Source organism: Cololabis saira, chromosome 16, assembly GCF_033807715.1.
Source record: "Cololabis saira isolate AMF1-May2022 chromosome 16, fColSai1.1, whole genome shotgun sequence".
NCBI lineage: Eukaryota > Metazoa > Chordata > Actinopteri > Beloniformes > Belonidae > Cololabis > Cololabis saira.
In genome coordinates, this window is record NC_084602.1 from 12321627 (window position 1) to 12338957 (window position 17331).

At 40.7% G+C, this 17331-nt stretch overlaps 1 protein-coding gene across 3 annotated transcripts in view; it reads left to right on the forward strand.

Moving 5' to 3' along the window:
- Nucleotides 1-17331, forward strand: part of aqr (aquarius intron-binding spliceosomal factor) — a 63380-nt gene that overhangs the window by 11797 nt on the left and 34252 nt on the right. For all 3 annotated transcript variants that reach the window (XM_061744260.1, XM_061744261.1, XM_061744262.1), the window contains exons 15-25: nt 628-730; nt 4677-4797; nt 5083-5224; nt 5565-5743; nt 7708-7875; nt 10157-10326; nt 12370-12611; nt 12893-13042; nt 13458-13527; nt 14546-14656; nt 14982-15091. In XM_061744260.1, the coding sequence (XP_061600244.1) occupies nt 628-730; nt 4677-4797; nt 5083-5224; nt 5565-5743; nt 7708-7875; nt 10157-10326; nt 12370-12611; nt 12893-13042; nt 13458-13527; nt 14546-14656; nt 14982-15091 (1566 nt within the window). The remainder of the gene's footprint in view (nt 1-627; nt 731-4676; nt 4798-5082; nt 5225-5564; nt 5744-7707; nt 7876-10156; nt 10327-12369; nt 12612-12892; nt 13043-13457; nt 13528-14545; nt 14657-14981; nt 15092-17331) is intronic.

Consider the following 17331-nt stretch of genomic DNA (forward strand, 5'->3'; position numbering starts at 1 on the left):
ATGAGAAGCTAAATGGATGCGCATACACGTTTCTGAGTCGGTCAGTGCCACGTGTGGCTGTCCAGCCCTGTCACAGGGTGTCCAGGGCCCGTCCTTCGTTGTTCACCAGACCTTGCCCGTGTCACAGTGTGTCAGCTTGATTAAAGCAGGTCCGTATGCGGAGAGCCACGCCTCAGCTTTCTGAGACGGAGATGGGCTTTGATTTTCATAATCCTGTCTCATCAGCGCGGCCTCAGCCATTAACACACACACACGCTGACTGAGCAGGAGTGCAGCCTCATAGCAAACAGAGGAATTGCTTTGCACCACAGTGCTAATGAGCATAAAGATCTTGATAAGCCTGTACATCCTCACACATGCAGTATTGTCACCATTGGAAAGATTAAAAAAAAAAGATATAATGCAACAGGAAATCAAAAGGATTTGTGACTCGTGATATGAGTGAACTTGTTTGTCATTCCTCTTAATCTTCATCTTTTCAGACATTTCCAAGTCATTATCCCTCCACTGCAGATTGATATTATCTGCTTATTGCTGTCCTTGCTCTGGATGAGAACTAAATTTGTAATTTCCAAATACAAATGTTCTCGCTGACTAACAATTTGTTTATGTCCTGTTTCTCTGCAGTCCCAATATGCTCCACCAGGTGGCCTCGTATCTGTGTTTGCTGCCAGAGCTGCATGAAGGGCAAGATACCACCACCGAGAAGGAGTTTCTCCTCGAGTTGCTAGTAAGTGCAGTGTTGGCTTTTGGTACATGATCCACGAAAACATTGGAGCATTTGATCATCTCTTTGTGTCCAAATTTGCAGATCCCACCCACTAAAAACAAGAGAGCCATGCATTTCTTAATAATTATTATTATTAATTTGATTGTATTCCCTGGTTCCAGGCCAGCTTAAGTGCACTGTCCACACAGATGCCTGCAGGAACTATTGACCTGTAATCGTTGTTGTTGTTATAATGTTGATTTGGAGGAGCATGTGCTCTACATACCCAGCATACTAACATCTACAGAGAGAAGGTTCCAGGCATGTGGTGTCCACATGGCTACAGCAAATTACAAGGTGCAAGGTCTTCTGTAAAGAATTTGAAGACAAGATTTGGATCACACAGAGCCCTCAAGGCACTTGTGTAGCTGGAGACGTGCATGGTACAACATTCCTACAATAGAAAGTGGCAGCAAGTTGGAAGAAGTTTTGACCACATGATACTGCAACAACCTCAAAGCAGTCCAGAACAAACAAAGATTACGTCTGCATCAAGTATCTCAGACTGAACGTGATCAGCATATATTGTGGGTCAGACATACTCCTTTTACACCAAGCTGGTTCCAGGGCTGGTTCTGGGCTAGAGCCAGACTTAGCACCAGTTCTTTGGTTTTACACAGCCTAAGCACCGGCTCCTGGCTCTCAAAACTGGTGCACCAGCCCTCTTTGGTTGCTGGGCCAGGCGTAAGAACCGTCGGGGGCTGGGGGCGGGGCTGGGGACGGTGTTACTGAACAAACAAAGCAGAATAAACACGGAAGAGCGCCGTTTTTAAACAACGGAGCGTTGAAGACGGCGGTTAAGTTAGCAGACTCTTTTATTATCACATCCATTTATTTAATAATGGATGTAAAACAGAAGCAGCAGTGGTCTACGGCACAATCCATCAACGGTAACGTCGGCGGGCTCCGATGGAGCGCAGCCTCGCGTCCCAGCCCGCTCCCAGCCCGTCCCCGCGGGCCGGGAATTTTTATTAAATAAATGGATGTCATAATAAAAGAGTCTGCTAACTTAACCGCCGTCTTCAACGCTCGATCCATTTATTTAATAAAAATTCCCGGGCCGCGGGGACGCCTCCCAGCCCGCGGTTCTGGTTCCGCGTTACACCAACGCAGAGCCTACGGCGCTACAGCAGGAATTAAAACAGCTTTTAACTGTCGGCTTCCTCATATGGTGTGACGATCGACGCAGAGCCTACGGCGTAGGTTACGCGGCGACGGGCACCGTACGCCGTACCCTACGCCGTAGGCTCTGCGTCGATTTAACGCGGAACCATAAATCGGCTCCGGAGCCGGCAGTCAGCCAGAAATTCGGAAATTTTCAGAGCAAATTTCTTAACAGGCGTTATTTGGATAAACTGAGCCCAGGTTGGGGATCTTAAAGGTTACTTTACCTGAAAAAATATTAAAACTTAATAAAGTGCCATATTGACAGCGCTATAGCTGAAATTAAAACAGCTTTTGGCTCTCAGCTTCCTGATCAGGGTAGGGATGAAAACGAGGGGGCGTGGTGGTGACGTATACAGTAACGTGATGACGTAGCTCTCTGGCCAGCACCAGCTTGTGTAAAAGCAAACGGTTCTTACTTAGAACCAACCGCGAACCGGCTCTAGCATCAGCACTAGCACCAGCCCTGGAACCAGCTTGGTGTAAAAGGGGTAATATTCTGTTATAACACAGCCAAACAAGCAGTTGGAGGAAAAAAGAAGGTACTTTAGTAGATATTCAAAATAAACTGTCTAATTCTTTATCTGAAAGTGGAAAACATAACATTCATTAATAACACATTCATCCTGGTTATCAGTCTGTCAGAACCCTAACTGATAATTACTCCTACTTTGTTCTTTAAACTAATGTTACTGGGGGCCTTTAATACTGGAACACACCAATATTAGAATCTGTAAAGGATCTCATTAACATGCAAAGTAACGTTCTATAAATAACTACGCACATGGTTCCACTTTAAGTCGTACTCAGAATAAATATTGATCATGAGTCAGTTTTTTCAATGAAGCCATTGGATTGGATTCTGCAGAATACAAAAAGGTACCTCAGTGTCAGTAACTCACTTAAAGTACTTTATGAAACATTTAAGATATTATTTACACTGTGGTCTCAACCACAAAAATCCTAGAACATGAAAAGTGTTTGGATCAAAGATTAATGGGAAAACAAAATTCCTGGCTAAATATGATGGTGTGTAACAACACTTATGGCGCTTTTACACTAGTACTTACTCAGCCCGACTCGACTCCCCTTGCCCTCGTTTCTTTTCAATACCCAGATGAGAAGTAGGAGGTTGGAGCGAAGCTGCTGTGACGTATTTGATTGTGTGATCTAAACGAAGAAGACAACAACACTAAAGATGTAGAACTTGGAGGAGATGATATAAATGTGCTGCTGGGTCTGTGGCTTGTGTTCAATATCAAGTTAAAAAATGAGAGTGTGGTTGCAAGTACATCAAATTCTTGAGACTGTGTTTTCAACAGAATTAACTTTTGGCTTTAGTTTGTTTTACTTGATGGATATAGAGGAACTGGAATGGAGGAATAAAGACAAATATTTATTGAGAATATTACTGGTGGCTTGTAAGAAATCAATAACAAAAAAATGGCTGAAGAGGGAGACACCTAGTGTCGATGAATGGATTGATATTGTGTACAGCATCTATGTAATGGAAAGAATTACTTTTAATTTAAGAACACAAAAAGAGGCATTTAATGATAATTGGCAAAAGTGGATTACATATGTCTCTACCACAAGACCGGACTTTAGGTAATTTCAAACTGGATTATCGGAATATTTTTATACGTACGTACTTTTTTCCTTTTTCTGGAGGTGTTTACCAGTCCCCTTATGTACGCTTTTGCTTTCACCTTGATATTTGTTCGGATTTATAGGTCTTCATGTTGATTGTTTGATTTTTTTGTTTATGTACAAAACCAATAAAAAGTAAATGACAAAAAAAAAAAAAATGAGAGTGTGAGAAGCTTCAAGTAGCGACGCTTTTTTTTGTTTGTTTGTCTCAGCGCCGTTGGTAGCCGTAAGCAGCTATGAAGTGACAGCTCCTGGTAGATCTGGTCGTTCCTTATCTCCTGTCTAGATCCCTTTTTTAATTCTCTCCTCAGCACCAGGTTTATGAACATCTGCACCTCAGAGTTGGAACATGAAACAGACTTTTGCGCTGCCATTGCTAGTTGAATAAAATGAACAAGAAGCCGTGAGTCGCTCTTTCGCTGATTTCCGCCTCCGGACTCAGACGTCTGACGGCCCCCCGACCAATCGGTGGCGTGTAGTGTGATGACGTCAGATACAGCCGACTCAGCCGCTTAGAACCTCAGCAGAATAGATACAGAAAAGTATCTACTCGGCACCGTTAAACCCCTAGTGGAGAAGCGCAAAGGCGAGTAGAGTCAGGCTGAGTAGGTACTAGTGTAAAAGCACCATTAGAGACCCAACAATAATTACAAGGATTAAAATGTTTTTATGTATTTATTTTTACTTTAACTTTAGGGCACGTCCTATTACGTGGCTTATTTTTTTTTATTTATTTTTTTTTTACTACACATGAAACCTGAAAACAGCTGTCTTTAACAATGACCCAAGACACAGGTCTTAAGATTTAAAGGAGATCACACACACACACACACACACACACACACACACACACACACACACACACACACACAGAGTAAGCATAAGAATTACTTTTACTATGAAGGCGGATAAAACATTGCAAAAGACTGGATGTAGTGACCTAATTCTGTTTTTTTCTTTTGTTGTTGTTGTTTGTCTGTCTTCTAGAAAGAAAGAAAGTAAAGATCGCAAAACACTAAGCCAAGAGGACAAAAGGACATTTTTTTTTCATTAACCCAGTTTTCTCTCTGCTTGTTCTGTGTCCTCTGCACAGGTGTCACGTCATGAGCGCAGAATCTCTCAGATTGAGCAACTGAACCAGATGCCCCTTTATCCAACAGAGAAGATAATCTGGGATGAAAACATCGTCCCAACAGAGTACTACTCAGGCGAAGGTGTGTGTTCTGCTTGAATGTGCGATTTGTCATTGTGAAGGTGTTGGTGTTACCTAACATTCATCAGAACATGTCAGTTATATCATATGATAAACTGTCGACTCATTCTAGTCATTCTGATCTTATTCATCTTATTTGGCATAACCTGAGTGGTGAATCCTTTAAAGTGGCATGTGATGCCTTCCATAGCTTTTTGTTCTCTGACATTTCAAACAATGTAATTTGTCATTTTCCTTCTTTTCTTTTTTTGTTGACTTTAACTGTTTCTTATTTTTATTTTGTTAGGCTGCCTAGCTCTACCAAAGCTGAATCTCCAGTTCCTGACTCTCCACGACTACCTGTTGAGGAACTTTAACCTCTTTCGTTTGGAGTCCACGTATGAGATCAGACAGGACATAGAGGATGTGGTTTGGAGAATGAAGCCATGGTGAGCTTTCCTCAGAAGATGTACGAGGGCTGACGAATCTTAATTAATCGTAATTAAAGTTTTGGTTTAACGTTTGAGATAATTAGAAAGGACACTGATCACATCAAAGCTTATTTTGTGAAAATAATACAATCAGTGCAGTGCATTTGGAAACCCTTTTCTTTAACACAGTAGGTGTTCCCATTATGTCAAGTGATGTAACATCTTGCTTGTTGTTTGCACTGAAGTAAATCAGTAAGCAGAAGTACAATGTGCTGCCCCAAATCCAACTGATTTTCAATCCTGACAACAGCCCACAGCACTTGTCGAAACATCTCATCATGTTTGTCTCTGCACACAGGCAATCAGAGTATGGTGGAGTGGTGTTTGGAGGATGGGCTCGGATGGCTCAGACGATCACCTCCTTTTCCATAGTGGAGGTTGCCAAACCAAACATCGGCGAGAGCTGGCCTGCTCGCGTACGAGCTGATGTCACGATTAACCTCAATGTACAAGATCATATCAAGCACGAGTGGGAAGGTAAACGCTTATCTCGCTCCCCTTCTCTGTACTTTTCCTATTCTTTAACCTTCTTATTTGTTTTGCACCGTTTTTCATCCTTTTTGGTCTTGACCTCTCGCCGTTGCCAACTTCATGTCTTAATGGAGATTGGCTTTTTTTCTGGCAGTGACCCTGTTTGTTTTCTCTCTTTTAAGCTTGATTTAAGGTTCTGCGTTAAAACCAACGCAGAGCAAACGCCGTTGCCGTGAAGCCGTCGTGAACCCTTCGGACTTCTCTGTCACTACATTTCGCAGCGGTGCAATACCCCCCCAGAGCGCTAGTTGATACTTTGTTTAGATTCCGGCTTTTCCGGTCACAGTGAATAAAAAAGATAAGGACAACTATTGTGCAAAAAAACAAAACAACCCCAAAAAAAAAATCACACGCACACACACACACGAAGAAAAGATCGCTGAAAGTTCACTACTGCTTCACGAACCGGAACCGGAAATGCGTTGCTACGAAGCGAACCAATCACAGCCCTCTCGGTCTGCGTCGGGTCTGCGTCGCCTCGACGCGTAGTTACATTTTTTGGGAGGTGCACGTCAGGCTACGGCGTAGACTACGGAGAGCCTCCCGCGTAGCTGCGTTGATTTAATGCAGAACCAAGAACCATAATTCAGCCTTTAGTCTCTCTGTTTTAAGGGAGTGTGTCAGCCTTTGAGTTTCTTGAAAACATCAAAACTTGACTTGTTGTTTGCTGCAGCTCACTGAAAACGAAACGTTAAAAAAATCAAATCTTGTCAAGGATGTTCAGTCAGTAGTTTTATTTTGTCAAGGAAAACATCACATATGTGAAACAAAACTATTTAATTTAGCATCTGAATATTCTAGAAAATAAATCATAGTTTTTCTAATATGTAATTTATTTATTACAAATTGAATGGAGAAAAACATTGTGGAATAACATTGATTGGCCTTTGTGAACAAGTCTAGAAATACATATTAGTATACAGTTTAGACTAAACTTGAACTAGGAGTTTCACTTTGCTGATTGCTGATTTGCATATGCTCAACAAGAAGGACATTAGGTAAAAAGTTCAACATAAAGGGTGACAAAATAACTTTGTGAAACACTTGACACACATATAAATGAAATAAAAAAAAAAAATGGAAACACACAGGTAGACCAAGTAAAACCATAACACCTCAGGACAAAACAAAGCATTTGTCCCTGAATAATTAAAAGCCACTTGTAAATTACCATGAAGAGCTAAATACAAGAAAACGAGATAACGGTGGGCAAAAGAGAAGCAGTCACAATCTGGGGATGATTAGGTGAAAGTGTTATTCAGTTATGAATCTGCTACAAGAAGGAGATGGAGCTGCAAACTTTGTTGGTTGTAGTTTCAGATGAAACTTAAAAAGACGACTGTCGGAAGAAAATCAGCACATTTCCACAGTCATTGATGAAACGTTTCATCAGTGACTGTGGAAATTTGCAACAAAACCAGGAGAGATGCCAACAATTACCAATTAATCCATCTCACTCTGTCGAGCGACACTTGGTTTGGTGATGATGAAGCCGTTCATTGGGATGAAGATGCATCATACCGTAGAGCAAACATTAAAGATAGTCTTCAGGAATTACATCAAATTAATAACATTGAGAGTTACCATCTCATTAAACATAGTAGTATAGTAGAAATGGAAAAAAATATACATCATTTTCTTGTTTATTTATTTAAGCAATTATACATTTTCCCTCTGCCTTATCTGAGGAATGCTATCAATATCAAAGCAATGTTGGAAAATGTAAAAAAAAAAACATACATATTGATTTACTGAACTATTAATATATCCATTGGTATCCGGACTGTTTTGTAGAGTTTTCTTTGTAATTTTGGAGGAAGTATTTTTGAAATACCGTACATGTTTTTCAACCAGCCATCATTCTCCTTTCTCTCACCTTTTAACACTTCCATCTGTCCATGCTCCTCCAGGCCTGCGGAAGCACGACGTTTGCTTCCTGATCACAGTTCGGCCCATCCTGCTCTACGGCACGCGCTTTGACCGGCGCCAGTCGTTTGTGGATCAGACTGGCCTGGTGTACGTGAGAGGCTGTGAGGTGCAGGGCATGCTGGATGACAAGGGGCGCGTCATCGAGGAAGGTATACTCATATTCCCCTTCCTTCATCACACACACACACACACACACACACACACACACACACACACACACACACACACACTTGAATGCAAACAAAGAACATGTTACAAAGAACTGTCCTCTGATCAAACCTATACTCAACATTCCTTATTAGCAACTCCCCATGAAGCGTGTTTGCATTATGGCGGGCACACTGAAGCCTAAGCTGTTCACATTACTGGTTCATTAACCTGAGGTCAATAGCAAACCTGAGGGTTTTATTTGTTAGATTGAACCAACATTCATTTTATTTGTGTCTATGTCATTTAGCCACAAAATGCCAAATGATCTTATCCTGCAGATTACCTCAGTGTCAGCATATGGATGAACTACTATAGTTCTGTCGCCAAGAAATTTCAAATGTGCCCTTATTAGCTGTTCTTCTGAGGTTCTTCAGTTTGTAAATTATTATTTTCTCTAATATGCTGATTTATGACATTTATGACGTCCATGACTCTGAAGATGAGGAGCTTGCAGATATCCTTCAGATAGATTCCACCCACGACCCACCAATCCTGTTTACATTAGTCCTGACCTGCGATTTATACCTCAGAGGCGAGTTATTGACTGTTCCAGCTCGACACACCACCCTGTGTCAATTAATGTAAAAAGACATGTGAAATGCTAGATTTTAGTGTTAAATACAGGATATCTGCCAAATTTGCATCTTGGGAAGCTTGTGTCCCTTAGACACACACACACACACACACACACACACACACACACACACACACACACACACACACACACACACACACAGACAGCCATTCATCAATATATTAAAAATAATTCTGCTTCAACTTTTTTATGGGCTATTTAAGTTTGTATTCAATGATATACTTTATCTCAATAAAACGTATGGCAATGAATGTATATGGAACATAAAAAGGCGATGTATTATTTTGGCTGGTAAAAAAAATATGCTTTGCCGGTTGATTTTGTTTTTTTTAATCTACCAGTCCACTTGGCTAGTGAGTCAAAAGGTTAATTTCGGACCCTGCCCGTAGGTGTAAGAGTATGTGTGCATGGATGTCTCATTTGCCTCTGTGGCCATGTGATGGACTGGCAACCCGTCCATAGTGTATCACGTCTCTTGGTTGATGACAGCTGAGCTGGAAGCCTGGCCCACCCAGGATGACAGGAAGAATATACCGTAAGATGGGCAGATTGATGGATAGTGATCAGCTTAAATAATTGGGACAGGCCCCGTAAAGAGTCTATGAGGTACGGGAATGAATAACCACAAATCAAATTTAAATCTAGTCATCCCTGGAAAGTCAGATACATTTATGCAGTAACACAATCTCTGTTTGCTGTTGCTGCTCTTGCTTCCAGGCTAAAGAAGCAGCTCTGAGTGGTAGATTCACCTGAGTTAGCCTGCAGGAATTTGTATCTACTTCTTCCAGCAGAATGTGTTCTGAAACAACTTTTCACTTTGTCTTCTTATCTGCTTCGATTAAAGATGCAGAAGCAAGGGCTTTCTGAATAAACACTATTCCAGGGAACATGCCCTGCCAGTGTCAGCTTACTTAAACTCAGTGACAGCCAGGCTAACTGGGTGGTGCAGGGTTGTCACATAAATCCCCGGGCATTTGATGAATGTATTAGTACACAAAATGAGATTTGCATCTTGGGATGTTTACGATTCATTTTTACATCATTTTAGTAAAACTTTACAACCAAAACACTGAAAGAATATAGTCTGATCAATGTGTTAATTCTTTGTGTCTTATATAAACAATCCATCTCTATTCAAGCATTGATTTAATCTCAGCTTTTAATAATGGCACACACTCCTGGGCCCAGCAGCTTATATTATTATTGCATTGAGTCAAGGATGCACCCAAACCATCACTGCACTTATAATAGTCAGTAACTGCACATGAGCACAGTCATAAAAGGCAAACATGATTACTTACACTCCCTTGCTCTGTGGCCCGCGGCTCTACACTGAATTTGTTTAGGTATCTGTGAAAGCTGCTCTTTGTGCACATTATACAAGGTCTAAGCCCCTTGGTGTGTCAATCAAGCATAAAGGTGAAAAACTTGATCATAACAAGCTTTGGTACCTTCTTTTAAACTGCTGCTTCTTTGAATGGAAATGAATGGGTTTTGCATAAGAGAAGGAGCTTTTTAAGATGCAGTTATAGATGTCGGCCTTATCCTTCTAGTCTTCATTTAGGTCTCTTTAGGTTTAAAACGTTGGTGCTTTAATGAATATTCTCTCTGCCTCTGCGGTCTAGGACCTGACCCAAAGCCCAAGCTTCGAGGAGACACCAGAACGTTCCGCGTATGGCTAGACTCCAACCAGTACCAGCAGGACATGACCAGCAGTATTCAGACTGGCACCGAAGACCCTTATGACACTTTCAACATCATCATGAGACGCAAGCCCAAGGAGAATAATTTCAAGGTTGGAAATGCTCAACTGTACCTAGAATTATTGATTTTATTTAGGCCTGTTAATAATCCCTGTCTCTTGGTTTTAAGCGTCTGCAGTCAACATCTATGTTTCAAATCGTATCGAAAGTGCAGACTTCATATACTAGTTTTAATTAGTAAATTGTGTTGGTGGGCCAAGTGATACCAGAGTTATTATAAATGATATACACCATGGTTATTTTTTCATTTTTGGTGCAGAAATAAGTGGTAAAAATTGATTATTCTCAGAAAAAGTGATTCCAAAGCAAAAGAAAGCATGTCACCACCTTTTTTATTGGTGAAAAATGCACATCGCCCCATTAATGACAACACACAGCATTTTGTTGCTGAGGGACAATGGGACATTGCAGGACTGAAAGAGACGTTGATAGCAGGTTTTGAGAGGCTGCTTCCAGGTGGACGACAGCAGGAGAGACACACCTGGAGGTGTCAGGACTGTGATGCAACTAGGGATGTTAATAATTAATCGATTTTCGATTAATTGCCGTTATGAAATTACCCGATTAAAATTAACGATTACAATTAATCTATTTATTTTTTATTTTTTTTCGTTTAATTTCCCCAGCTGGTATTACGCCCGGACCACATTTAATGCGACACAACCGGCCTCGCCGCGCACATAAAGTTAGAAGAAAGAGACGCATATGTTTGGTTTTAGTAATATCATGCTCAGGCAATGAGTCTGCAATGGCCCAGACGCGAGACACATGTAGCTCAGTGCTTAACTTTTATTTTTAATCCACTCTATATTCTTCTGGTTGTTCTCCGATATGTCCCCCTAAAGCCTGAATTATGGTTCCGCCTTAAATCGACGCAGGGTTTACGCCGTAGGCTCTGCGTTGTTGTAACGCGGAACCATAAATCAGCCTTCACCCGGTACATCAGAATCAGAAATCTGAATCAGAAAGGGGCTTTAGTGCCAAGTTTGTTGACACACACAAGGAATTTGTTGTGGTGATTGGTGCAATACAGTAAAAGTAAAAAATAAAAATAGTGGTTGTAACGCGGAACCATAAATCAGCCTTCACCCGGTAAAGAAAAAAAAAAAAAAAAAAGAAAATGTTCTCCAATACAGCAGGTCTCATAATTTTATTTTGAACACTGCCAAAACTCTAACTTAAAACGTAACTAGAACTTAAAATTTGCTTGACACAAATGACACTATTATGGCTGCTGCTACTACTAATAGCCTTGAAGTGCACTTTATATTATATTCCTTGTGGTACAAAAATGTCTTTGTTACTTTTGTATCAAATAAATATTTGATTAAGGAATACATTAAAATGTCCTTTGTATTTTATATAAGCAAAAAAAATTATGTTTGTATCTCAGATGGGGGAAAAACGCGGCTTATCAACTAATCGATGATCGATCGATAAGGTTATCAACTATCAATTAATGAAATAATCGATAATTTGCATCCCTAGATGCAACACAAGATACTGAAATTTACTATTTATTTATTTTTATTTTTTAACCTTGTCTGCACATATAAACTTCTTTACAATGTTGAGCATACATGGAACACTAAGAATGTCATCACACTTGTTTGATTTAAAAAGTTTTCATTCTCGCTTTATCATATATACAATTTGTGATTCTGCACAGCCATCACTGTGATTTACAGCCTGGTGCAAAAGCAGATGTTTTGATTTTTTTTTTCTTTCCTTTTATCCTGAATCTAATAAGTGGAACTAATGAGTAATCAAGAAACATTTCCATCTATGACGCTTACTGAAGTAGACACATTTTCTCACTTTCTACTTGATGTGCATTGAATTAGACACTTTGCAGCTTATTAAAATATAACTGACAGACTTACAAATTACACACTGCCCATCAGCCCACATCAAAGGTACTCTCGTCCAAACCAACTTTTGAGGGATGATTGTCAGTTCTGATGCTCATTCAGTTAGTTTTCAGTAAGTTATCGCTACCTCCTTCTCCTAGTTTAGCTTAACTAAAACATGTCTGCTTGATGTCTGTAAAATATTCCTCTTTTCCTCTTTTCCAGGCGGTGCTTGAGACCATCAGAAACCTGATGAACACAGAGTGTGTCGTCCCAGACTGGCTTCATGACATTATCCTCGGCTACGGTGACCCGGGCAGCGCACACTATTCCAAGATGCCCAATCAGATCTCCACGTTGGACTTCAATGACACTTTCCTGTCCCTTGACCACTTGCGATCAAGTTTCCCTGATAACACCATCAAGGTCATGGAGGAGAACAGTGAGCTCCAAGTCCCTCCATTCAGGTGAAACTCAAATATCCAGTGATGAAATAGTGCAAATAAACTTTTATTTTATTTTATATTTACCTATAATAAAAACAACTAAATTACCACCATTTTATTAATTTTTTTGTCACAAACATAATCTACTGAAATGATATAAACAATGTATGCTTCTGCCCATTTGCTAAACCTTATATACTAATCTTACTAACATATAACAATGTTTTGAACATTTTGTTGATGTGGATTAATTAAATATGGTAAAAAAAAAAACCAACTAATTTTTCCTTTTTATTCCCTAGAATCAAGTTTCCCATCTCAAACAAAACAGACCAGGGGAAGAAAAGAAAGGCTGGTGAAGCTTTGGAAGACAAAGAGGAAGACAAGACCCTGATTGTTGAACCGTATGTCACCCCCAACCGTGGGCCATACCCCTACAACCAGCCTAAACGGTGAGAAGTCCCGGCTCGGCCACGCCCAATTAAAATATCATTAGATGATGAGTCCCAAAGTTGTACACTGTATTATTTAAGCTGTCTGCTAACAGCACATAATAGGTAAGCAATTTTCTTATAGGAGTTGCAGGCTCAAGCGAGTCATATTCTTGCACACGTTAAATCTTTAACGTCTTTAACATATTCCCGCACTAATTAAAACATAACAAAGCAACCACACCAAGTGCAGAGATTCATCTTGCTCTGTTTGAGAATCAATTTGGACGTCATTGTTTAAAGTCCACGGATAAATTCTATCTTAAAAATCTCTGAAAATGATCTCTGAAAGCTCTGAAAGAGGAAACATTCTGATATAATATTGCTGTCTGCAGATGATGCTCATTATTTTAACGGCATCTTGAATTTTTTGCAGGAATACAATTCAGTTCACACCAACCCAAATTGAAGCCATCCGAGCCGGAATGCAACCAGGACTGACCATGGTAAGGATCTGGAATTGTACAGTTTGTTAACCTTAGTTTTAACATTAAACTGATATGAATAAGAAAAAAAATATTTAGAATTTGTGAAATGAAAAAAAGAAATCCCCAGTGTCCATCACCATGTAGAGTTTAAAAGATTGAACTGTCAACCATCTTTAGTTGGTTCTTGTAAATGAAATGGTTGTCATGGCAGCACAGCCACATCATCTACCGCCTTACCACAGCATGCTATTTTTATATCTGGAGTAGTATAACACTGTTTTGACAGTGCTGCTGTTCAGATGAGGTGATTGGAGGCTGGCAGCAGGATCTGAGTTATGTATTGTGCTGCTAGCTGAGGTAAATATTGCAAAGAAACTATCAGCAGGGTTGTAAAACATCTCTGCAAGCATGCTTTCATCTCGCTCGCTCTTCACTCCTTCTAACCTTCCTTGACATACGTCACATTTATCGGGCGCTGTAACAAGCAGGACGACTCCCTGGTTTACATAGCTTTTATTTATGGATGCCAGTGTGGTGATTATGCACTGATTTATGCAGAAATATATAATTGTATTCACTATTTTTAGCCTTGATTAGTCACCTGAGACACCCATACTAAGACCATTCTGTTTCATGAATATTTATTTATTAAATTACTAGCCTCATTTACTCTCCGGTTAGGTAAACAAGAGCTTTGGGTCATTATAACTCGTACACAGTAATGGTGAAGCACTAATATATAGGAGGCCCTTAATATATTTGCCCTTTTCCTTAACAAAAAAATCAACATTTCCTATTTACACACTGAAATGATCAGCTTGTCTGATTAAAACCGGACTACACTGGCTACAGCTAACTATAAAGCACCTGCACTGCCTGTTGTGACATGCCCATGGCCAAGCTGTCACAGCCACAAGTTATGTACACAAGAGTACTGTTGGGGCCGGATTTCTGATTGTGTTGTTGCGTCTCTTGTTTCCCAGTGTTACAGTTTTTGATTCCTTTCTTCCTAATCCTTTCTCCCTACCGACCTCAGGTCGTAGGACCACCTGGCACTGGGAAGACGGATGTTGCCGTTCAGATCATCTCAAACCTCTATCACAACTTTCCTGAGCAGAGGACTCTCATTGTCACGCATTCTAACCAGGTCAATACACACCCTTCAAGAGAAAAAAACAACAACAAAAACTGAGTTGAAGTATGCTGAAAAACTTTTCCAGAGAGTTTATAGTTTGTGCTTAGTACTTGCCATTGAACAGGCACATTTAGGCTCTTCCACAGGGGACATTTTTAAATCTAGACTCCCTTGTGCCCCTTCCTTCGCTGTTAGTAATCATAAAGTAATCCACTGTTGTTTTACATCAGTGGATGCTTTTAAAAAGAAGCCTTTTCCCAAACTGATATCAAATATTGGACCAACGTCCCCCATCTCTGACTATGTTTACTTGTTTTCTTGGCTCTTTCCATGCCAGGCTTTGAACCAGCTGTTTGAAAAGATCATGGCTTTAGACATAGACGAGCGCCACCTTCTGCGTCTGGGCCACGGAGAGGAGGAGCTGGAGACAGAGAAGGACTTCAGCAGGTGGGCACGGCAGGCGACAGGTGGAAGGAAGACATACACACACCGATGATGAGTCTAAACAAACATAGAAGTCCCACACGCATGTGTGAAAGTGTGCTTCACACACACGAGCAGCTGCCCATGTGCAAAAGGAACCGGTGCCAACATAGTGATGAGGCTACTTGATATATTATCATGTGTTGTCAAGTTGTCTTCATTAGCCATCGCTGGAGTGTCAGAGCTTTCCACTGGTGAAAGGGATACTTCCCTGCTGCCCCCCACTCAGGGACAGTTGGTGTCTCATTATCCCTTTCATTACTTAGTTGGAAGACTTACTTTGAGAAACATTGTTAAGAGAAGATGAAAAACAAATGTGTGGGAAAACCTGAAAATCCCGATCGTCCCACTTTTGGAAATGTGTCTTGGTTATAATAAAATTGATCTTATCAAGGTTGTAATACAGTTGTGGATCCCCAACATGTAACCGTTTTTGCGAATAGTTTAATCCATAACATATTTCTTAAAAGTAAAACTAATAATTAAGATCCTCTTTTGTATGTTGAGCAGGGAAATGGGTGTTAAATGTTGCTCATTTCTCTTATCAGTAATTGATTTGCTATGATTGGGTAATTGAATAAAATCGAGTGGAATGATTTTTGGGGTCAAGCAGGAGAGCCCCTTTCAAATCGGATAAACCAAAAATTTTCCTGATAATTTTCTTGTCCAACCCAGATATCGCAGAAACTTGTGTTTTATTTCAGGCAAAACCTTCTGTTTAGGGTGATCTGTGTTCCTGCCCTCACCTATGTTGATGAGCTGTGGGTAGTGACTGAAAAAATGACATTGCGGATACAAGTTGAACGGACATGTCCACAGGGTGGCTGGACTCCTGTGAGATTGGGTGAAAAGTTCAGTCATCCGGGAGAAATTAGGAGCAGAGTCAGCGCCAGCTGATGTGGTTTGATGCCCCTGGACAGACGCCCCGCCCTTCGGGAGGCGTTTTAGGCATCTCCAGCCAGGAGGATGACCTTAGGCAGACTGGGGACATGCTGGAGAGATTATATCTCAGCTGGCATGGGAACAACCTTGGTAGTTCCACTGAAGAGGTGGAAAAGGTAGCCAAAGAGAAGGAGAATCTGGGCCTCTGCTGAAGCTTCTGGCCCCACAGCCCAAATTCAGATAAGTGGAAGTCAGTAGATGGACCGTATGGATGGGCTGCCTATGTCGATGGTAGCGGGGCACAAAACATGTAGCCTCAGACAAACACGGCCTTTTCGACTACAGGAGACCCTGGAGTTTCTCTGTTTTTGTGTTTGTTTGTGTGCGTAATGCCTTGTAGGATAGTGACTCAATTTTTACTACTGAAACACAGCGAGACGAAGAGAGATGAGGTAGTTCTCTAAGGACTCATGCCAGAACTGAGGAAGACTTGAACTATCTAAAGATACTCAAAACATCTACACCTCTACAGGACTTCTGCTATTTTTAACACCAGCTGTGAATGAATCACTCAGATTTTTTTTTTTCTTTTACTAGCAATGTTTTTTTAGCCAGCTCTTGAATATAAATAGCTCAGTGTCACTGAATATTATTAAGGGCTTTTTTGTACTGTTACTATTTAAGGTTTCCTTATAGACTACATCGTTAATTATGGAGCAGATTCCACTCCTGTTCAAGGAGGACAGAGAGGCTGTACCGTTTTGTGTAACTACAGCTTAGCGTGAGTGCATGACCATTGTATGAACAGTGTTGCATGAAAACTGGGGTGTGCACGTGAAAGCAGTCTCTTGCTTTTCTTAAATAATGCAGCAGCACTGACATGAAAGAAAGAGCTTTAGCTAGCGGGATTTTATACCCCCCACCTCCCCACTACTTCACAACATCATGCAGACTCCACACTTCTTCCACCCCAATAACACCACAGAGAGGGGAGAGACAGAGTTTTAATTAACGCTTTTTACAAGGTTAAAAAAAAAAAAAAGGGACGGCAGTGCTTCAGTGGATGCCTAACAAGGGGCATTAATTAACAATGTTGCCTCACATGCATGATTCTCTTTTTTTATCCTGTTTAAAATCTGGTTGGTGGAGCTCAGGCTGGGTTGAGTCCTAGATCAGTCAATAAAGCCACTCTTGTTTAAGGTGAAAAGTAAACACATCACCTAATTCAAGTTTTAGCTCTTCACACTTTTTAGGTTTTACACAAACTCTTTCATTCACGCCTGGCTGTGTCTTCTACCATTTTCAGTGGCCGACGGTGACTA